This window comes from Sorex fumeus, unplaced genomic scaffold (genome assembly GCF_029834395.1).
Source record: "Sorex fumeus unplaced genomic scaffold, SorFum_2.1 ptg000035l, whole genome shotgun sequence".
Lineage (NCBI taxonomy): Eukaryota > Metazoa > Chordata > Mammalia > Eulipotyphla > Soricidae > Sorex > Sorex fumeus.
This window is the reverse complement of record NW_026606092.1, coordinates 166159-188362: the sequence shown is the minus strand read 5'-3', so window position 1 is coordinate 188362 and position 22204 is coordinate 166159. Positions and strand designations below refer to the sequence as shown.

Below are 22204 nucleotides of genomic sequence, written 5' to 3'. Positions count from 1 at the left end.
TTGACAAGAAATGTTCTGTCACCCAGCAAGTCCAGACTTGGCACCTTCCTGAGAGAACTAGCTATCCCGAGCATCTCCACTCACCCGGAAGTGCTCTCCTGCCTACCTGCTCTGTGCCACGTACTGTTCCAGGCGCTGGAGCTATCTCAGTGAATGAAAGAGATTCAAATTTCTGCCCCTGTGAAACTCAAATTGGACGAACAAACAAAACGCTGTTGATAAGAGTAATAGGGAAAAAAAAAAACCAAACACCCATTTGGGATTGTAGGTGTGAGAGGCCCTGGGCGAGGGCATGGGAGGGGCAGTGAGATGCCAGTGTTGGGGGCTGAGCGAGAGGGGTCTGCGGGGGCTCTCCTGAGAAGGTGGCTTTTGTGCAGAGACCCAAAAGGGGTGGACTGAAAACAGAAAAGTCCGCACTGTTTGTCAAAGACAGAAACTGGGAATGTCTTACTCATCAATAGGGTGATGGCCAAGAAGACTGTGGTAATACTCAGACATCACAGTGGTTTGAAAAGAATGAGGTAGATCTCTCCATACTAACATGGAAAAATTTCTAAAACATACTGAGTGGAAAAAGTGAAAAAATGATATGTACAGTATAGTATTTATCTTCTAAAAAGTGCATAAGGCCTGAAAGTATAGCAGGTAAGGTGCTTGCCCTGCACACGGCCAACATAGGTTCAATCCTAAGCACTGTGTATGGTTTCCTGACACCCCAGGAGTAAACCCTGAGCACCACCGAGTCTCACCCAACGCCACCCCAAAGTATATGTAGAAAAACACTTTTAATGATATTTTCCATGAGTTGTATGTATACAAACACGTAAAAAGGTCTTTAAGGAGAATACACCTTACTTGTTGTACTATCTCTCAAGCCCCTCTTCTTTTTTTTGTTTCTGGGCCACATTTCTCGATGATGCTCAGGGATTATCCCTGATTTTGCACTCAGGAATTACTCCTGGTGGTGCACAGGCAACCCTATGGGAAGCTGGGGATCGAACCTAGGTCAGCCACATGCAAGGCAAACACCCTAACCATTGTACTATCACTCCATCCCTCTTTTTTTTTTCTTTTTCTTTTTAAAGGAAACTCACATATCATCTATATAGTTGCATTCACATGAATGTGTGTGTGTGTGTGTGTTTTGCTGGGAATCAAACCCAGGGCCTCACACATGCAAGGCAAATGCTCTTCCACTGAGTTCCATTCCTGGCCCTGATAAACAGGGTATAAAGATTAAGTTTTAAGTCCGAAAGAAGCAAGTAAGTAGGACTTACAGCCAGGCCCCGTGTCTGGGCAGCACAGTGCCAGTCTCCTCTTTTGCACTTCTAGGGCCTTTCTCTGGCCCTGGCCAGGCTCAGGCCCTGAGCACAGTGCCCCACCCGCTCAGTGTTTCAGCATATACACGAACCTTTGCAGGTCTTGCCATCTGCTTGCAGCTGTAAACTGTTGTTGCAGTAGCAGGTGGGCCCGCTGAGCGTGGGGACACAGTGGTGCTGGCAGCCCAGCTGAGAACAGTTGGCTCGGAGCTCTGTGTGAGGGCAGATGACACGCATTCAGCCTCTCGACCCACAGCACGCCTTCCCCCAGCACCACTCAGCCCCTCAGAAACCACTTCCACGGCCTGTGTTCTATGGCCAAACCACTTCCAGTGTCAGAGGTGGAGGGGGCTTCCTCCCGAGGGGTGACGGTGCTCTGCTGTCACGCACAGAAGATGTGACAGGCCTGAGGTCACACAGATTCCACCCGTCCCTGTAGAAAGGGGCTCTGTGAGTGTGCTGGGGTCGACAGGGAGTGGGGACAGCGAGCCTTATCCCTCCTGTTTGTGTTGCCTCAGGACTCTTTCGTGGCTTCAGGGTGACAGGTGAGCATGCAGGACCTGTCCCAAGGACCCCTAGAGTTGGGCTTCTCTGGGAGTCCCCTCCACCCCCAATCCTGAGAGCCCCAGAGAAGGCTCCTGGCCCAGGTGGAAGATGGGAAAAGGAACAAACCAGCTCCCGAAGGACTCTTCTCTAATCTTCCTCCTGCCACTGACCCACTTCCACAGGGAGACAGAAGGGAGTGAGAGAAGAGGGGGGAGCTGCCCCCCCAGACCAGCGACCCAATTAATGGCCTTGCGTGGGGCCAGGCAGCCTGGCCACAAAGACCCCTTTGTCCAGCTGCCTCACACCCCCGCTGCCCCCACCACCTAGGAGAGAGAACTCCCCGAGATGCTGAGATGCTGAGAGCAACTAGGCCTGCCAGGGCGAGTCAGGTGGGGGGTGCCAGGCCCCAGATGGGTCCTTCTCCCCACCTCCTATCGAGAGCCCAAAGACACTGCCTGTCCAGCCTTCCTCTATAAGGGGAGGGGGAGATATTATTTGTTCTGGAAAATCTAGAAAGGACTTGCTCTGCTGTACACAGGATGGGAGGATGAGGAGATCCAACTTGTGTAATAGCAGAAGAAAGTTCGTACTCTAGGTCTCAAGGTTCTTTGCCATTTGAAAAGGCCTTAAAAAAAAAATGTCAGTGTGACCATGCTCCCTCAGATTGGAAGGGATGTGCACAACTTTGGAGCCGGCTGTGCTCTGCATCCCCTCCTAGAAACATCAGACAAAACCACAGACTCGGGGCTGAAGAGATAATATAGGGGCCAAGGCTCTTGCCTTGTATAAGGAGACCCAGTTTGAACCCTGGCACTGCATGCTCCTCTGAGCACTATGGGAAGTGAACCCCCTCTAACCCCCAGCACAGAGCCAGGAGTAGCCCCCACGTACCACCAGGTGTGGCCAAACCCCATTTCCCTTCCTCCCCCCGCAAAAAATACCCCATGCAGAACCAAGTAGAGGGAGAGCAGAGACGTCCCCCGCACCCTTGCCTGCCCCTGACAGGATACAGATGTGTCTCTTCCCACAGGCCAGAGAGACATGTGGGACAATGAGCAGACACAAACACCTCCCACCCTGGAGGCTGCTCCAGCCCCAGAAGCTTGCTGAGGCCTCGCAAAGGTGTCCTGCTCCAGGGGGACCAGAGGCCAGTGGGAGGGAGGGGTCGCTAGGCCCTGACCCACAGCTTTGCAGGCTCCTAAGAATCCTCCCCCATCGCCCACGTGGAAACCAGATGCTCCAGGCCCCCGAGACCAAGAGGGCAGGCTCCCTCCCCAGTGCGGGGAACTGCCCCATCAAAAAGCTTTAGGGTGTTCAAAGATCCACAGTTCCCGAAAACACCTCCTGGAAGGCTGACGCGGAGGGAGGTAAACGAACCCCAGCCCTCCTGTCACAGCTTCCGTCACAGCATCTGTCTGTGTCTGCTGACACTCAGGTGTCATGGAAGCAACCATGTGAGGGCCAGGAGATGGCTCAAAGGGCTGGAGCTCAGAGAGCCAGGTTTGATCCCTGCTGCCTCTTGGTCCTGGAGCACGGCCAGGAGAAGATCAGCAACAAAAGCAATCAAAAAACATTTCAAGAAACGGCCTGGCTATTTCGACTATTTATGGGAACACTGGCCCAGTGTAACATTCTCATTTTACAGGCAAGGAACTGGGGTCTGGACAGGGGCAGTGACTTGTGCAAGTTTCCACAGTAAGAGAGATGGCCAGGCTCACAGAGACAGAAACCCTCAGGGCTCCTGGGCAAGCTCTAAGCCACAGCAGTCCTGGCTTGGGTTGACCTCCAGTGGCCATTCTGTGCCCGGGAGCAGGATGCGGCGAGGAGAGCCCCCTCTGATCGGTCTCCCCTGCAGGGCCTCAGCTAAGACTACACTGTGCCCGTTGGAGGAGGCCAGCTCTTACCTCGGCAGTGGGACCCCTCGTCCGAGCCGTCCATGCAGTCCTGGACTCCATTGCAGAGGTGAGACATGGGGATACACAGCTCGGTGCCTAGGCAGTTGTGTTCGTTGGGCTGACATCGCTGTGTCTTGCTCTGTGGACCTGGGGCAGAAGGAAAGATGACATGACCAGACTGGTTGTAAGAGCATCTGGTCGGGGGCTCACTGTCGGGCAAAGACTGGGATTTCGCACCCGTGCATTTCTTTTTTTTTTTTCTTTTTTTTTTATTTGGCCTTTCCAGCAGGGCTGGGGACACAGGGCACTGTGGTGAAGTTCTCAGTGCAGTGCTATTCGGGTCTGGTGAAGCTAGGGGCCACCAGGGCCACCTCGGGGGTGCTTGGATGGGCAGGCAGTGCTGGGGATCAAACTCGGGCCTCCCGCAGGCTAAGCTGGTATTCCCTGGCCCACACATGTGCATTTTTTCCCGTCTCAGTAATTCTCTGGGGCTTGTTACTCTTCCACCCAGAGCCCTTCTGTATTATCTCCAAATAGCCCTTCTGCAGCTCACGCTGGGAGCAGCCAGGGGAAAGGAGCAGTAACTTTCAGCTCTGAAGAGCCCACGGCACAGACACCCCAGCCCAGGGTTCCGGACACCTCATATTCCTCACGCAGCACATGGCCGAGGTTTGAGGGGAAAAGTTTGGGTGGCTGACAAAAGTTCACTCACTAAAAAAGCTACTCTCCACAGCTTCCAGGGCACAGAATAAAAGCTGTCATTAGTAATTTTATATAATAATAATAATATGATTTTTTGGGTTTGATTTTGGACCATACCAGCAGTGCTCAGTACTTACTCCTGGCTCAAGGATCACTCCAAGCAGTGAGTGACCATATGCTTAGGAGACCATATGTGGTGCCAGGGATCAAACCCAGGTTGGCTGCATGCAAGGCAAATGCCCTCTCTGCTGTAACTATCTCTCCAACTCATGGATAATAATATGAAATGTAAATATTTTGCAAGCAGTGGGCAAAATAAAATAAAATATTTTATTTTAAAATATTTTTATCTGAATAAAATAAAGTGATTAAGTGATAAAATAAAATATTTTTATCTGATTTTTAAAAATTTCTGGGAGCCAAAGCGATAGTACAGTGGGAAGAGCATTTACCTTGCACGCGGCCAACCCGGGTTTGATCCCTGGCATCTCATACAGCCCCCCCTGGAACACCACCAGGAGTAATTTCTGAGTGCAGAGCCAGGAGTAATCCCTGAGCCCAGCAGAGTGCGGCCCAAAAACCGAGAGAGAGAGAGAGAGAGAGAGAGAGAGAGAGAGAGAGAAAGAGAGAGAGAGAGAAAATAAAAAAAATTCTGGAATTTCTGGGCAGTGCTCAGGGGCTCCTCCTGGTTCTGTGCTCGAGGTGTTCCCATTGATGTTCTGGGAAGCATGTAGTACCAGGTATCGAACCTGGGCCTCCTGCATGCAAAAACATGTGCTTCAGCCCTTTGAGCAATCTCCCTGGCCCTACGCTGATTATTAACCAGACTACTAGAAAATTTCCAAACTGCCCCTATGCTTGCATTGTATTTCTGTTGGAAAACATTATTCCAGACCCCTTACCCAGACCAGCCTGCCTGATGGAAAGAAGTAGGGAGGTGGAGTCAGAGGTTGTGATTCACAGGTAGTGTCTCTGGTTCTTTGTTGCCCAAGACACTGGGCTAGAAGGGAAAGGGATCTTCAAGGGATCCCTAGAGACCCCTTGGGCTAAGATGCTAGTCATCCCTGAGCTGGGAGGCTCCCCATTGCCCACTGGCTCCTTAGTCGATTGGGGGTGCTAGTACAAGCGTCTAGACATGAGTGTGTCCATCTGCAGGTGGCTGGGTGGGGGTGAGGGCACAGAGGTGGGGGATGGGGAGCACGGGTGGTGCTGGGGCCCCCTGAGTGCTCTGTTGTGTCTCCCTCTGGGCTGAGTCTGGGGAAGCTCCTCCTGGGGCTTGTGTCTGCACATGGGTTGCGTTTCCATGGCCCCATCGAAGGCTGACTCTGTGGCTGTCAAAAGTGTTCTTGCTGGCATCTGCTGTAGTGTGTGTGTGTCGGAGGGGCAGGGGACTCAATGCCAGGACAAGTGTGTGAGTGGGAACAGAGTAGTGGTGTGGATAAGGTGGGATATACACCAAACTAAAGAAAAAGGGACAGGGGTGGAGTGATAGCACAGCGGGTAGGGCGTTTGCTTTGCATGCGGCCGACCCGGGTTTGATTCCCAGCATTCCCATATGGTCTCCTGAATACCTCCAGAAGTAATTAATTCCTGAGTGCAGAGTCAGGAGTAAACCCTGAGCATCGCTGGGTGTGACCCAAAAAGAAAAAAAAAATGGGACAGACACACCAGGCGAGGCCCCTCTGCACAGCTGTCTGTACCCAAACCCCAAACCCCAAGGCCCAAAAGCCAGGAGAGAAAGACATTCGGGGGGCCCGCCCCCGCCCCGTAACTACAGCATCCCCACATCCCTGGGTCCGGCCCTCCAGGGCAGCATGTGGGGGTGAGCCAGAGAGAACTGGTGGCTCCTTTTCCGGCCCTAAAATTACCCCTGATAATTATGGGTGGGGGCGTAGGGAGAGGACGGGCCAGGGCTGCAACACAACCAGCCAAGGGAGAGAAGAGAGAGACCAGACAGCGTGCAGGGAGGCCCCACCCCGACCCCCGGTGGCCAGTGAGGGTGAGGGTGAGGCTGTGGCTGGAGACCCCAGGGGGCAGCCAGCTGCCCCAGACTCTGGGGTCCCGCCAGAGAGTACTCCACACCCCCACCCTGAAGGGTAAAGGTTGGGCGGGGACCTTTCTCCCAGTTTAAACAGCTGCCTCTGATTACACCACTTACTGGGGGCTGAGGCAGGCAGGATGTCGGGAAAGGCCTGGGGTGGGGCCTCTGGGAGAGACCCAGCAAGGGCCAATGGCCTTTGGTTTGGGAGCCTGAGGACAAGCAAGGGACGCAGCAAGCCGTGGGGGCACTTCTCAAGGCTAAGGGGGTGGGCGGCAGAGGGTCACTCTGAAAGAAAGGGGTGCCCGCAGATCTGTGTGGCAGGCGGGGGCCCATCCGAGCCCCCATCCGAGCCATTTCCGAGAACACCGGGCACCGGCCAGGTACTGTGAAGAGGGGGGTGGGCCGCTGTTGTCAGGGACAAACAGATTCAGAGCAAGGTCCACACCGGCCGGAGAGGCAATGCCCTCATCCCAAACTACCCCCAAGTCCAAGGACACAGGGGTGGGGGCAGGACAGGAGACACTTACAGATCTCAGGCGCCTCGTCCGAGCCATCTGGGCAGTCCCGCTCCCCGTCACAGCGCCAGCCCTTGGAGATACAGGTGATCTGGTCTCTGCAGGCGAACTGCTTTGGGCTGCACGTCTTTGGGGCTAGAGCCAGGAAAGAAATTGGGGTGTGATGAGAGGGAGAGGTCAACTCTATATGGCTCCTTGTCCCCCGCCTCTGGCCCAGACTCTGACAGAACAGCCCTTGGCCTGGGGAAGCGGGACTGGAGTCCCCTGCAGTGGATGGCAGATAAGCCAGGACATATTCTACTGGCCACTCCGCTGCCTGTCCAGTGAGCCCCTTCCACAGCCCTCAGGATCAAACCCATGCTGTCTGTGCCCCATTCCTGACCACCTGCAGTCCCCACGTTTGCTAACTGAGAATGGGAGAGAAGGGAAACCTAGAGAGAGTTTAACGGGCTGCACACACACGTTGCATGTGGGTTTGAGCCACAGCAGGGGCAGCAGGGCCGGGGCCTTTCCTAGCACAGCTGAGAGCAACCCCCGGGCAGCCCTGGGGGATCAGCAAGGTCCAACTACAAAACAATACCAGAAAGCAGAGAGGGATGGAGAGGCTTTGACATGGTCTCCGTGCAGCAGGTCTTGGAATAAGGTCACTTGGTTCAGTTTCCTCACACAGAAGGTTGACGAGAAAAAGGGAATCCCAGCCACTATTCAACTCCAAGACATTAACTTTTTTTTAATTTAATTTTTTTATTTTATAGGTAGTTCACAATATTTGATTACATTTAATACTCAAACACCGATCCCACCACCATGACACCTTCCCCCACCATATTTCAGGTGTTTCCATCCCGAACCCCAATCCTTGTCCCAAAGCAGACCCAAAATAATATATTTTGTATTTTTGTTATGAAAAGCCACTGAAAATGCTACAAAAAAGGTATCCTTAGAGGAAAGAGTGTGAAGATTGTTCTATTTCGACAGGGGCCATTAAGATCTTCAATAAGATATCACTAACATATTGTTAAAGGTTGAGCTTTGTGTGCTTTTGTATATATATCTGTAGAAAAATATATAAATATATTTCCCTCTAAGATTGGTTGCCTACCACTTTGAACCCCATCAAATGCGGGGTGGTACTCTTGGAGTATGGGTAGGGTGTGTCCTATGAAGTGTCATCCACGCACGAGTGAATCCCCAGAAAACCCAGGTTTGTGGAATTCAGACTGACTGAGAACTCTGGATTGAATGGGACCGGGTACGGAGATCCCCTGCTGTAACCCCCTGTCTCCAGCGACTCAGCAGTCACGCCCATAAGCCACCTCTGCTGGCACCAGATAATCTCGTCATCGGCCACCGTCCAGATCGCACGTCCTCTCCAGAAAGGGAGCATAACATGACACTCACCATAACCATGCCGCCGGACCCCATGCCAAGCTGTTTCACTCAGGGCGCCCCAGAAGGGGGTGGGTGAGACCCCTCCCCGCCCGCCGAAAACCTCCAGAACCCAACCGCTGCCCTGCTCACGGCCACTCTCCACATGCTCGGGCCAAGCCTCATCCGAGACATTAACTTGAGGACCTGGTTTTGTTATAAGGCGTCCCCAGGTTTGTAATGGAGAATGGACTTCTTTTTGCTTTAAAAGTCCAAGTTTCTAAGAACCTCTCCTGGAGGTGAGGCGAGGACTTTTATTGCACATCCTTTCCTTTGCTCCAGAAGATCCGAGCTGGTCTTTTCTATGCTTCCTGTTCCTCCACCCCAGGACACACCTGAAAACTCTCAGCCCTAACCACCAGGCCCCCTGCTGGGAACTCGCTGTGGCTTGAAGACTGTCAACAGAGGGACAGGAGGGCAGGGCTGGGAGAGGCAGGGTGGGGCAGGGAAAGGTAGAGCGAGCTCAACCTCCCCCTCCCTCTCCTCGGGCACAGCCCCGTGCTGGGCTGGTCGGCATGGACATGCCTTTCGGCAGAAGGGGTGCAAGGGGGCGCGAGATGAGTGGGGGTAGGACTGCGGCCAGGGGACGGCTGGGATGGCCCGTGAAGGTTTCAGCTCAGCCAACCCATCAAGTTCTTTGATCCAACCCTGCTTTGTGTGGTTCCTTCACCCCGGCCCCTACCTCCTCCTGTCCCGTTCTTGTGGGTTTTTTTGGGGGGTGGAGGAGGGGCAGGTGGGAGGGACTCCCAAGCAGTGCTCAGGAAGTCCGGGAAACGCATCAGCAATTCTTGGCCACTGTGGCTGTGTGGTCAGTGCCAGGGCGTGAGGATGTGATGCTGCTGGGGTTGGACAGTGCTGGGGATCCTGGGGCCACCTCAGCGGTGTGTTCTGGGGAGACTCGGGGCCACCAGGGCTGCTCCCGGCAGTGCTCGGGGACCCTGTAGTGTCGGGAATCAACAGGATCGGGAGCCGGCTGGGCACGGGCCCTCCCAGTTGGGCTAGCCTGGCCCCAGCCTGGCCTGGCCTTCTCTTCACTCCCTCTCAGGGATGGCACTGTAGCACTGTCCTCCCGCTGTTCATCGATTTGCTCAAGCAGGCCACAGTAACGTCTCCATTGTGAGACTTGTTGTTACTGTGTTTGGCATATCGAATACGCCACGGGGAGCTTGCCAGGCTCTGCCATGCGGGCGGGATACTCTCGGTGGCTTGCCGGGCTCTCCAGGAGGGACGGAGGAATCGAACCCGGGTCGGCCGTGGGCAAGGCAAACGCCCGACCTGCCGTGCTATCGCTCCAGCCCCCCTCTCAGGAATATGGGAAATAAAGGCCCACACAGCGGGTGAAGTGGCTCCTTCCCTGTGCCCTCGTACTTAATCCTCTCCCAGATGACAAAGCAGGCCCTGCCCACACCCCGTGCTCAGGGAGGGGCCCACGGCAGGCAGGTGACAGAACCAGGGCGAGCCTGTCAGCTGACTAAGCTCCCGAGCAGTGCCCTTGCGCCAGCCTCCCCGTTCCCACACAGGACTCCTGGGACTGGTGCTCCCCACCCATGCTTGTGGCCCATCTCCCACCCCCACCGGGCCTGGGTCCCCAGCCGGCCATCGCTTCCTCTGGGCTGTTCCCCAACACAAGGGATGGGGTGCCAAGGAGAAGCCAGGGGCCACTGGGAGCCACAGCCCCCCCACTCCGTGAAGACAGAGGCTCCCCCAGAAGGCCAGAGCGGAGCAACCGCGGAGGGCAACGCCAAGCAGCACACAGACCGGGGTGCAGAGCAGGGCGGGACGGGGCCGGAGGGGCCCCAGCGAGGCTGCCCTTCCTCCCTGACCCTCGGCTCTGGCACAGGGGACGCACTCAGGCCCCTGGCCAGAAGGAGAGTGGAGATCAGGAAACACATCAAGGATGGCCGGGGCGGCCCCCCCCCAGCCCCCTCCCCGCCCCCCCCACCCTGAGCGGGGAATAAAGGCCCCTTGAGGAGGTAGATAATGCTGGGTTCATTGCCCGCGGGGCCAGCTGTGAGGTCTTCCCAGGGAAGTGCCCGCCAGCCTAGTTAGCATGCGGGGAACCCTCCTCTTCCCCTGGCTGTGCAAGCCGCCGGCTGGGGAGCCGCGCCGGCTGGGGAGCCGCGGGGGCTGGAATGGGCCTGGAGGCAGATGGGCAGTTAGGAGCCCAGAAACAGCCCCTGTGCCCCCCCTCGGCCCCCCACCTGGACTTGGTCCACACCCCCACTCTTCCCTGGGGCGGCACTCGGAGCCCAGGCCTGAGGTCACTGGTTGGTCACTCCACAGCACCCTCTCTTCTGCGTCCCAGCCACGCTTCCCCCTTCGGCCCTCACTTTGTCCGCCCCCCCTCCCGTCCCCCACCCCCATTTTTGGCCTGAACTCGACAGAGGAAACAGCAGCTGGCAAACTCGGAAAACTGGAATGAGAGAGATTCACAAACCAGATGTGCTCCTACAGCAGGCGGGGGAGGGGAGCAGGGCCTGCCCACAGCAGCATCTCCTCAGGCCCTGCAGAGGGACTGGGGGGGGGGGGGGGGGGCTGTGCACACTTCCAGGACCTGGGCAGCACAAGGATGGCCCAGAGACGGGGTGAGGGGGTGGGGGTCCTGTGTGGAGGGTGGTGGAGAAAGGCCCAGGAATCTTACGTTTGAGGGCTGAGGCCTGTCTTTGATTTCCTTCGGGCAGAGCGGGAGGAAAGAAACAAATATCGTACTTTGGGGCAGTCTACACCGCCAAGGGAAGCCTCACTCTGAGGCAGGAGCCCCGGTGGGGGTGGGGTAGCAAACTTGTAATCTGCTGGAGGAGCCAGCGGCCAACCCCACTCTCCTCAGCTGAGCGCCTCCTCTGACGTCAGCACCCAGAAAACCCACCCTGGAGACTGCAGCGTCCAGGAGGGCACAGCGTGGTCCTAAGTGTGGGAGCCACTCCCGGGCACCGCTCCTGCCCCCTGGGTAACTGCATCTCCTGATGATGTGCGCAGGCGTTCATCAGCCTGGTCACTGCCGGCCAGTCACAGTCTGAAACGCTCTTCCATAGGAACTCCTTGAGGTCTTCGCAAGGCCCTGGCGAGGACCCCAAGAGGATGCCCTCATGACGCCAAGGGGGAAACTGAGGCACAAGTAACTGAACAAGTGATGGGTCCCTTGGCCAAGAGGACTGGCCAAGGTGAGGAGGGGGTGAGGTGAGGAGGGGCAGAAGGGAGAGGGCAGAGAGATGGGGGCGAGGTCTGGGAGCCAGAAGGACCATGCGTGAGTGGGGGGTGACAAGGGTTGCCTTCTGGCTCGGGGCTCCTCGGAGGAGCGGCTGTGGGTGGGCAGGGGGCTCTTGCTCTGACAGGACAGAAGAGGGTCGAGAGAGAGGCGAGATGGAGGAGGAGAGGACGAGAGAGGGAGGAGAGCACGGGAGCGAGGTTGCAGAGAGAAGGCCAGGACACAGGGGCCGTCTGTTCTCAGCTTTGCCTGGAGATGAATGTGACCGCCATGCTAACGCTGGCCAACACCCCGCCCCCCCTCACACCCAGGCACCCAGCCCAGCCACGGCCCCCAGGGCCACCAAGCTGGAGCCAGGCTAGGAGGTGTAGGGCTGGGTGTGCGTCCAGACACAACAAGGACCCCACTGCCCTGCTCGGGCCTTGGCTGTCCTCCTCTGCGCCATCCTGGGACCTGGGGGTGGGGGGCAGGAAAGGGGGGCAAGAATGCCTGGCCAGAGAAGAAAGGGTAGCAGGCCAGGACAGGGCCTGAGGGCATCTTCTCCTGCCGGGACCTATCCCTGAACCCCAGGGGGCAGGGGATGCGGAAGAACTGCACTCAGTGGTACTTCCTAAGAACAGGAGTCTCGGGGCTGGCCAGCCAGGGACAGGAGAGAAAGTCCTGGGGTCCTCTGCAAGGGTGAACACTGCAGCAGAGAGGCAGAGAAGGAGGGAGGGGGGAGGGGGGGAGAGAGAGAGAGAGAGAGAGAGAGAGAGAGAGAGAGAGATGGGCCATGTGAGGGGTGTCGGGGGCATGTGATTCCAAAGGGAATCATACAATCTCTCTACGGGGGGGTACAGATAGGGGCTGAGGATGCACAGACAGCAGAATCTGAACTTCCAAACACATGGGGTGGGGAGCAGGGCTCCCCCCCAGACCCAAACCGAGAGGTTTACGCTGAATTTTATGTATTTTGGGTGTTACCCGGTGGCTCTTTCCCGCAGTTCAGTGAGGCTCAGACACATTTTTGTCATTCCTGAGTCTGGGCCTCTGCTTTGCGGCCTGGACCGACGGACAGATGGGCTGGCTTGGGCTGCCAGGGGCGCGGAGGGCTCTCCCCCTGCATCCTGAGTCAATATTGACTCAGCAGGACATGAGCCGGACAGTGGCCTCCCGGCCATCTTTTCCTCTCCCCACAAAGAAAAGTCAGACCCCTTGAAAGTCCCCAGAGGTCATCCTATTTCTCATAGGTCCTCCGCCTCCCTGGCACCGTGTCTCCCTACCCCTCGTAGGCGTCCTGTGCTGGGGAGGGCAGATGGGGGGTGGGGGGTGGCCCACTCCCCACACTGCTGGTTCTTAGGCTCCTGGTTCTGAGGAAGTTCTAACCCGACTAGGACCTCCCTCACTCCCTCCTTCTCTCTGAAGTAGCTCCTCTCCCCGTCTGACACAGCCCGCAAAAGGATATCAAGTTCCCTTCTTCCAGGAAAATTCTCTCCAAAAGTCATTCCCAAAATGCGTGGGGTAGAGGAGGGGGAGAAGAGAGAGGAATCTGGAGGAAAGTGGAAGGGAAACTTTCTCTGCCAAAGTGGACATTCTGAGTCTAGCCTGGGCGTGAACAGGACTCCAAGATGGTGAGGTGGGAACTGGGGTCCTGGGGGGAGAGACACCGACTTCCCAAGGGGGTACAGACCAAGCAGGTGGCAGCACCAAGAGACAGGACAGAGCGTGCCAAGGATGGGCAATAGGAGGATGAGAGGCTAAAGTTCTGAGCGCCAGAACTACACACACCAATGGCATTCGCAAGGCCAAAAAAGACCGGAAGGACCTCAGCGCAGAGGTTGCCAAGATAATGACACAGTTGTCTTGGGCTGAACCTGGAGAATAACAACCCCCCAAGACCCAGTCCAGGGTGAGGCAGGGAGACAGAATCCCGGTGCATTTGTGACCTGCATGGGTAACTGGGGGGAGCAGAACAAGGGTGCCTGCGCCCCCTCCCCCATCCCCAATCCCAAGTTGGGAGGGTGGGAGAAGAAAGGAAGACAGAAGCTCTTCAAAACAGGAAAGTCCGTCTTAGACACTCTTAGCCCCGCTGGGGGGGAAGGAGAGGGACAGATGCATCCCCCAGCCCTTTCCCAGGGAGGTTTTATGCTCCTGCCTGGGGCCACTGCACCGGAAGCACTCTAGAGCCAACTGCTTCCTTTTCCAAACAATGCAGGATCTCTCTAAAGGGGCTGAAATCCGGGACGGAATACAGGGGTACAGAGATCAGGTTCCCCCAGTGCTCACACAGAGCACACAGTCCTGTCAGGTCAGGGACCCTCACACTGTCCATTCAACTGCCAGTCGGGAGCTCTGCCCCCAAACTGGGGTATGTCAAAGCTCCAGAGCCCAAGGAAGGAGCGGGCATATCACAAAGAGGCCAGACAGGACACTGAGTCCAGGCTTGAGATTCTGACACGCCAAGACTGAGAACATAGCAGGAAGAAAGTTGGACTTAAGGAAGATCTTCCCAAGCTTTTGTATTTTGGGGGATGGGGGTCGTGAAGGGGCACACTTGGCAATGCTCAGGGGTTACTCCTGGCTTGAACCCAGTCAGCAGCATGCAAGGCAAGAGCCCTACTGGCTGGACTATCTCTTCGACCCCTTCCCAGGGTCTTGAAGAGTTGGCAGACCTGGGACAGCATGAAGCACTCTGCAGGCCCCAGCTGATGTCCTCAGGAGGCTTCTGACGAGGAAGAGATGGTGTGGGAACAGAGTATACAAACGCATAGATAGAGCAAAGAGTAGAAGGGGGAGCAGGGCAGAAAGGAAAGGAGGTCTTAGGCAGGTAGCCCCGACATCAAACTTTTCTCCAACCCCCAAGAATTTCCTCCTCACCCCTGCTGTGACTGAGGTTAAGAAGGTCAAGGATCTAAGTCTGGCCCAGGGAAAAAGGAGTCTGGAAGCTTCTCTCGGGGAGCCAGGAGCTTGACACCTCTGCCTGATAACTCACTGTAACCTCCTGCCTTATCTGGTAACTCAGCAGTAACCACTGGGCCCCCGGGGTCTGCAGGAGGAAGGGTCTGCCTGGGGCTGCTACAAAATGTTCTGTCTCAACCTGGCTCCCAGATCTCCTCCCCCCCAATCTGTTTCCCCATCTTATCCAGCAGCAAGCACACTAAATTTTATCTACGAGTAAGGACAAAAAGTGCATTGCTCCCCAAACAAACAGTGGTCGGGGTGGACTGGAGCGGCAGAGGTGGTGGGAGAGTTCCAAGATTGCTCCATAGGAAGGGAATGCGGCCAGGCCCGGTGACAGCAGCAGAAGGAAGGTTAAAGGTAAGCTAGATAGGTACGCTGGTGCCAGGAACTTTCCTTCTTTGAAAGTCGGAAAGCTGTGTCCGTTGGCCTGAGTCATGAGGCCAAAGACTAGAGAATCCCCTAGGCCACCCAAGAAGGAGTTAAACCCTCAATTGTGTGTAATCCCTGCCACATCCCCTTCACCCCCACAGGGCGAGTCCCCCTCCTAAGAAAGTAAGGATAGTTAAGTCTAAATCCAATCTGCTCTCCCATTTCCCGCACTTCCTTGGTGTGGCATGTAAGGCAGCTTTTAGAATCTGGGGTGAAGCTGCCTGGGGGTACCCCTGACTGACCTGTCCAGTTTGTCATCATTGAGACCCTGAGTTTAACTCTATCTACTCATCATCCTGGGACTCCCAAAGAAGTCTCTTCCTCTTAAAAATACTTTTCTATCCTTCCCAGAAATTGCTGCACCCAAATCTCTCTGCCTCGGTTTCTCCTCTCACATCTCAGAGCTGAGAACAAGAAGAAAGAACATGGGCCAGTGCAGGAGCACCTGCAGGACAGACCCCTGTTCCCTAATTTTGGGAAGATAACTGAAGTAATAAGGGGTGTGCAGAGAGACATTCCCCAAGACATTCCCTAAGGTCACCAACGCCATGTCCAGCTGGACACTCTGCTTCCTGACCCTCTCATTTCCCTCCCCCAATTAAAGCTAGTTGTGGGGAAGGGAGCAGAGAGCAACAATCTGGTTTCAGAGAAAAACTTTCCCAATCTCAGCCTGGCAAAATCTAGAAGACGGAGGAGGGGTGCATGATGGTATCAGGCCCAGTTTTGTCTCTGGCTAAGAGGATGAGAATGGTGGGAAGGATGAGGTCCCACCCCTTCTCGAACCAGGGGCCCGGCCCATCCCAACCTAACCCCATGACCCCAACTTAAACCTCAGGCAAGGTTTGAACCAATGACTCAAGGCAAGAGGCAAAATAGCCGACTGAAAATGGGGAGAAAGGGCACCCCCTTTCCCCAAAAGGACACAGTAATTGCAGTACACAAAGTGTGTGTGTAATGGGGGGGGGGGGGGGAGAAACAGAAGAGAGAACAAACATATTTATCAATAGAAAAGGGAATCTGGGCGGTGGGGACAGAGCCTTCACCCCCATCCAACCTCCAACTCTCCTTCCAGTCCAAACTGTAATCCAGCCAGAAAGTCTGGGGAAAGCAGCCTCCGGCCGCCCTCCCACCTCAGCATTCCAGGCCACTCTCCAGTCCCCTTCCCCAACGATGACATCTGACATTTGTTCATCTCAAAGCTCCCAGGAATTAAGAAGGAAAATTCAAAGTCACACAGCATTGCCTGCAACCCCCCCCCCCCCCCCGCACCCCCCCGTACGGCCCTATCCAGGCTACTGACAGAGGCCCAGAGAGGGGGAAGTGTCCAGTTCTGAACCCAGCCAGGCAGCCGGGGATCCTGAACCGGGCCTCCAAGCCTGCTCTCCTGGGCCCAGATTCCACACCCAAGCAGGGGGCCTCCCTGGCCCTGGCTCTCCCTCTTCCCACCCACAGCCTGCCCTCTGCCCAGCAGGCACCCTTGACCCGGCTGCCCGGTCCAGATTCTGAGGCCACCGCAAATGCCGCTCCCCCCCCCACTTTGCAGTGGTACATTGCAAATTCAGATTCCTTCACAATTCAGATGGGGGGTGGGGGTGAAGGATGTAGGGGAGGCGGAGGCGCTCCCCGATCAGTGATAGGAAGAGAAGGCCTCTGGATCCCAGGATCTGAAAAGGGGGAGTCCTCTCCTCCCTTCCCAAGCCTCTGGTCTTTGTTTGGGCTGGGGGGTCCCGGAAGCATCATTTGCTCAGGGTCCCCCATCCTCCAAATCAGGGACCCCCATCCCCGCCCCCAGTCGGGCCGCTGCTGTGTCAGCTGCACCGGGATAACAAAAGGCACCCCCTCCCGCGGCTCCCCTCCCCATCCGAACGCAGGAGGGGGCTAGGAGTGGGTGTCCTCAGGGGTCCACGGGGGCGCCGGAATCTCACTCACCGTCGATAGCAGCGGCGACCAGAGCCGAGAGCAGGGGCAGCAGCAGCAGCGGCGGCGGGGTCAGCATGGTGTGGGCTGATGGACGCAGCAGCCCCCTCCCCTCTGGTCCTACTTCTCGCCGCCCCCCCAATCGGGGGGTCCCCCGTTTTCCTCCTCCCCCCCTCCTCTATTCTTATCCTCTCCTTCGGCAGAGCTCTTCAGGGGCGTAGTAGGCAGAGGCAGAGTTCGGAGCCCCTCGGTGAGGGCCTGCTGATGGGGGTGCGCCCCGGGCCCCCAATCCAAACCCTTTACCCCCCAGTTTTCCTCTCCGCTCCCTCTTTCCCCCTCCGCGGGCGAAGCTCACAGCCCCATCTCCGAGCCGCCTCCGGCTGCAAAAATGCACAATTGGGAGGAGGCGGGGTGGGGGGTGGGGGGCGTGGACCGGGCAGGGGAGCCTTTGGAAAGGGCCTGATGGAGCTCTGGGGGGCTCCCCTCGTTTCCGCCTCCTCAGTGCACGGGCCTGGAGCTCGCACCACTGTTCCCCGGACTGAGGTGCCGCGGGTGGGGGGGAGGGGGAGGGAGGGGACGGGCAGAGGAGGGAGGGAGAGAAGGGGCGGGGAAAGAAAAATAAAGGGGGGGAGCGCTACGCGGCAGTGCCGGGAGTGCGCATGCGCCGGTTTGGCGCGCTGCCCTGGGGAGGGGGAGTCGGGCCGGCGAGCGGCTCTGGAGCTCGGGCCGCGCGGCCGGAGAGTGAGGGTCCCGGGGCCGGCTGGCCGGCTGGGGGCCCGGAGCGTCCCCTCTGCCCACGGAGCCTCTCTCCTTCACGCTCCGGGGGAGCGAAGGGGGTCGCGGGGATCGGGCGGGCACGGGGAGCGCTGGGCGGCTTCTCTGCAAACTCGGTGTTTCGCCCCAGAATTTCAGGCCCGGCGCGGGGGAGCCGAGAGCCCGAGGTCGGGCCGGACGCCTGATTTCTGCGGAGGTCACCCTACCTGGACCTCGGTGCCGGGGGCGGGGGGCAGGGGCCGCCGGGCGGCGGGGCAGATAAGGAGCAAGGTTGAGCTTTGATTTTTGGAGACTCTTTTGCTAAAACGGAGACCTGGATCGCGGCCGGGCGCTGGGGGTGGGGGGACGGAGGGGGGCTGGGGGAGGGGCCGCGAGGGCCCGCCCCCACCTCGCTCCGGGCTCGGAGTAAACAGGGACACCCGCGGGGACACGCTGGAGCTTGTCCGCCCGCCCGAGGCTTGGGGATGGAGCCCACCTTAGTACCAGCCCCGCCCGGCTCGCTTGGCACCGGGCGCGGGAGGGGCAGGCCCTGGTTTGGAGGGCGATGACTCACCAGACGGGTGGGGTGGAGGAACGGCCACCCCCACTTCGCCCCAAGAGGACGGGATTCATTTATTTTATTATTTATGGATGCATGGAGGTATTTATAATGCATTCCCACCAGGACAGGATGCCGAGAGCGCCAAGGGTTGGGAATCCGACGTGGGGGGCGCGCGCCCCGACGCCTCCGGGCCCGGGTCCTTCCGAGGTGCGTGCGGGCCGCGGGACCTTGGTCCGGGCCCCGAGCCCGCTCGGAATGCTGCTTTGAGTCCTGAAGGCGCCGGGCGGGTCCCTGAGCCCGATGAATGTGTTTCTGGCCACTGCCCCCTTTTGGGAGGTGTTTGAAGGCTGCGCCCCCGGGCGCCTGCCTCTCTGGCGTCTGCAAGTCAGAGTTCTGGGAGACGGCGAAGTCGGCGGCGGGGACCACCACCCTTGTGCCCCCCGTATAAAGTTCTAGCTAGGGAAGGGCCTTCAGTCCTCACTCGAGGCAGAGAAAGCTCGGCAACATGGAAAAGTTTTCCCGCGGATGGCAGTGCACGCCAAGAGAGGAATCCAGAGGAACTCGACCTTTCCCCCCCAAAGCCCGGGTTCCCTCCCCCGCTGGATTTCTGGGGCCAAGGCCACCTACCTTTAGTCTCCCAAGGTCGGCACCTCGAATTTGTGGCCAACTCGGTGTCAGGGCGGGTTTTCTTGCAACCTTGCAGGCCTGGTTTTTGGGCCCGGTGGAAATAGATCCACAAATTTCCCTCCCTTTCCACGGCCCCAGTTTCAGTGGACAAAGCTGGCTCTCAGTTCTCTCACCCAGCTTTGGCTAGCACGGTTACAGGCACCAGGGACTCGCTAAAAGTTTGTTTTGTAAATGAATGCCAGCTAGGTTCCTTCCTCTCTCTGGACCCCCTCCCAATCTTGTGGCCCAAGTGAAATCAGACTGAAACAGACCTCGGAAGTTTTGACGGGAAAAGAGCTCTCTGGAGTGACCCTGGCTAGTCCCTGAGGGCTATGAGCTGTCCCCAGCTCTTACTGTTTCAAGTGAGTCCACCCGGAGTACAGCTGGTAGTGCATTTGCCTTGCTAGCAACTGACCGGTGTTCAATCCTTGGGATCCCTATGGTCCCCCAAGCACAGCCAGGAGTAATTCCTGAGTGCAGAGCCAGGAGTAACCCTGACCACAGCCAGGTGTGGCCCAACGCCCCCCACCCCCAAAATGAAAAAAGAAAAGAAAAAAGAAAGCTGCTTTCCCCAGACCATCTGTTTGGTGAACCTCTACTGGGGGCTCTATGGGTAATTGAATCCTAGTGAACTTTCCTCCCGGTACCTACCTTCAGCCCAGGTATGATCTTACAACCTCCCAACCCTTGTCATCTCTAAATAAACATGTGTTTGTTTTTATTAACTTTATACTGTAAAAACAGAGATGGCTAGTAGTTAGTGCTAAGATAATTATCCAGGCTGGAGTGGTGAGACTTAAAATCCATCTAGATAGAGACTTTTTTTTTTTTTGCCTTTTGGGTCACACCCAGCAATGCTCAGGGGTTACTCCTGGCTTTGCACTCAGGAATTATTCCTGGCGGGTGCTCAGGGGACCATATGGGAGGCTGGGAATTGAACCCAGGTCAGCTGTGTGCAAGGCAAACACCCTGCCTGCTGTGCTATCACTCCAATCCCTATATAGAGACTTTGGAAGGTGGATTCTCACGGGCCCTGGAAGAAATATTGCAGCTGGAGGATCCTGTGAGACTCACTTACAGTGAACCCCTTGCTCCATGTCCAGCCCCAACATCCTGTGAATCCTGCTCCATTTTCACTCTTGCCAAAAGAAACTGAGTTTCTTTTCAATATTCCTTAATGATTTTCTTTATTCTCTATGAGATAATCTGTAAAGCCCTTAGTTATATATAAGCCTATTTCCTCTTCTTAGGGGCCAGAGAACTTTTTGTTCTCTTGTGCCTTTCTGTGTCTTATTACCAAAGTAAAACTTTCATTTTTAGGGCTGGAGAGATGGTACAGTTGGGTAGGGCACTTGCCTTGCACGTGGCCGACCCAGGTTCCATCCCTGAGCCCCACCAGCAATTATCATCAAGCAAGAACCAAGAGTAAACCCTGAGCACTGCTAGGTGTGGCCCAAACCCAAACAAAAAAACCCTTTCATTTCTTCACCTGTATGTTATTATTTCAGTATCTACCTACTCAATCTCTTATCCGTTCCATAACTTACTGGTATTAAAAAAAAAAACTCACTGGAGTGATAGCACAACAGGTAAGGTGATTGCCTTGCATGTACCTGACCAGGATTTGCTCCCTGGCACCCCTTACGGTCCCCTGAGCCCCACCAGGAGTGATCCCTAAGTTTGTGCAGAGCAAGGAGTAAACCCTGAGCACTGTTGAGTGTGGCTCAGAAACCAATGATATGTAAGGCGTGAAGTCACGAGTTTGCTCCTGGAGTTGCCACGTGCAGCAGCTGCAGTCGCAGCACCCGCCCCACAGCAGGCTGCAATGGGAATGACAACCCCTCTGGGCAGCACTACCACAGACAGTGAGTGAGCACCCACAGCCAAAAGGGTGTGATCACCAGAGAGCACCAGGGAAGCGTCAGAGCACCAAAGCCCAAATAGCGCCCCAGCCAAGGTGTGCGACCGACCGGACCGGTCATGGAAACAACAGCAGCAAAAGGAAGGGGATTAAAAAAAATCAGGAGGGGCTGGAGCAATAGCACAGCGGGTAGGGCGTTTGCCTTGCACACAGCCGACCCGGGTTCAATTCCCAACATCCCATATGGTCCCCTGAGCACTGCCAGGGGTAATTCCTAAGTGCAGAGCCAGGACTAACCCCTGTGCATTGCCGGGTGTGACCCAAAAAGAAAAAAAAAATCAGGAAAGTACAAGGTAGAAAGTAAGCTTGGCGTTCTCCATGCTCCCATTCTGCAGTCCCACCTTCAGCTAAAAGTTCCTGAGTCTCTTTCCAGGAGGCTTTTCTTCTTAGAGATAAATATAAATAAACATCCTTTAAGAACACAAATGAGCTCATATAACATAACACTGTTCTGACTTGCTCTTTCCTAATATTCATGATCTGCCCGTCTCACCTGTGCCAAACTTGCACTCAAGATTGCTGTGGTATCTACAATTGAGTGATTAGTTTTGTGGGTTCTGTGTCCACCATCAGACAATAGACTTCTTAGTGGAAGAAATCATGTCCTTTCTTTCTTTGTGGAAGCCAGTTTAAGAAGCTCTTGATGAGTGATGAGAAGGCTGGCAGGGGATTGAAGATGAGGGGTGCTTGCACTGGGAGTTGAGGGCGTCATAGTCACTGTGGAACAGTAAGACTGTAACATTTCTTCATATTTCTCATGTAGCACTCTATGTGCTGCCTTTTCTTTTTGTCTCAGCTGTTTCTCTACCTACTAATATTTCCTAGTATTCTTTTTATGTGTGCGCAAAGTCACTGTCACTGTCCTCCCATTGTTCATCATTTGCTCAAGCGGGCCCAGTAACGTCTCCATTGTGAGACTTGTTGTTACTGTGTTTGGCATATCAAATTGTCACGGGTAGCTTGCCAGGCTTTGCCGTGCTAGCGAGATACTCTTGGTAGCTTGCCGGGCTCTCCGAGAGGGGTGGAGGAATCCAACTCAGGCCCGCTGTGAAGACCACATGCAAGGCAAACGCCCTACCGCTGTGCTATCGCTCCAGCCGTGTACGCAAAGTAAAATTATTATTTATTTTGTAGACCTAGTGGTCCTCAGAGCTTACTCCCAGGAATCACTCTTCGTGGTGCTCAGGGGATCATATAGAGTGCCAGGTATCAAACCTGGGTTGCCCACATGTAAGGCTAGTGTCTTACCCACTGTGCTCTATATTTAACTGTACTAACTCTCTGACTTATAAAAAAGTTTCACTGGGAGGGGATAGTAATTCAAAGAAGGATATGAGATTCTCCAGAAAAAGTCCCATAAAGGGA

At 55.9% G+C, this 22204-nt stretch overlaps 2 protein-coding genes across 2 annotated transcripts in view; one reads left to right on the top strand and one right to left on the bottom strand.

The window, feature by feature from the left end:
- Positions 1–17080, bottom strand: part of LRP1 (LDL receptor related protein 1) — an 88772-nt gene extending 71692 nt beyond the window's left edge. Inside the window, exons 1-4 of the mRNA XM_056117631.1 lie at positions 16950–17080; positions 7031–7153; positions 3770–3907; positions 1412–1531 (exon numbers count right to left, since the gene is read on the bottom strand). Coding sequence (XP_055973606.1) covers positions 1412–1531; positions 3770–3907; positions 7031–7153; positions 16950–17016 — 448 coding nt within the window. The 5' untranslated portion in view covers positions 17017–17080. The remainder of the gene's footprint in view (positions 1–1411; positions 1532–3769; positions 3908–7030; positions 7154–16949) is intronic.
- A 305-nt stretch (positions 17081–17385) lies between these two features.
- The window catches only part of STAT6 (signal transducer and activator of transcription 6), a 44791-nt gene continuing 39972 nt past the window's right edge, over positions 17386–22204 (top strand). Inside the window, exon 1 of the mRNA XM_056117632.1 lies at positions 17386–17480. Coding sequence (XP_055973607.1) covers positions 17400–17480 — 81 coding nt within the window. The 5' untranslated portion in view covers positions 17386–17399. The remainder of the gene's footprint in view (positions 17481–22204) is intronic.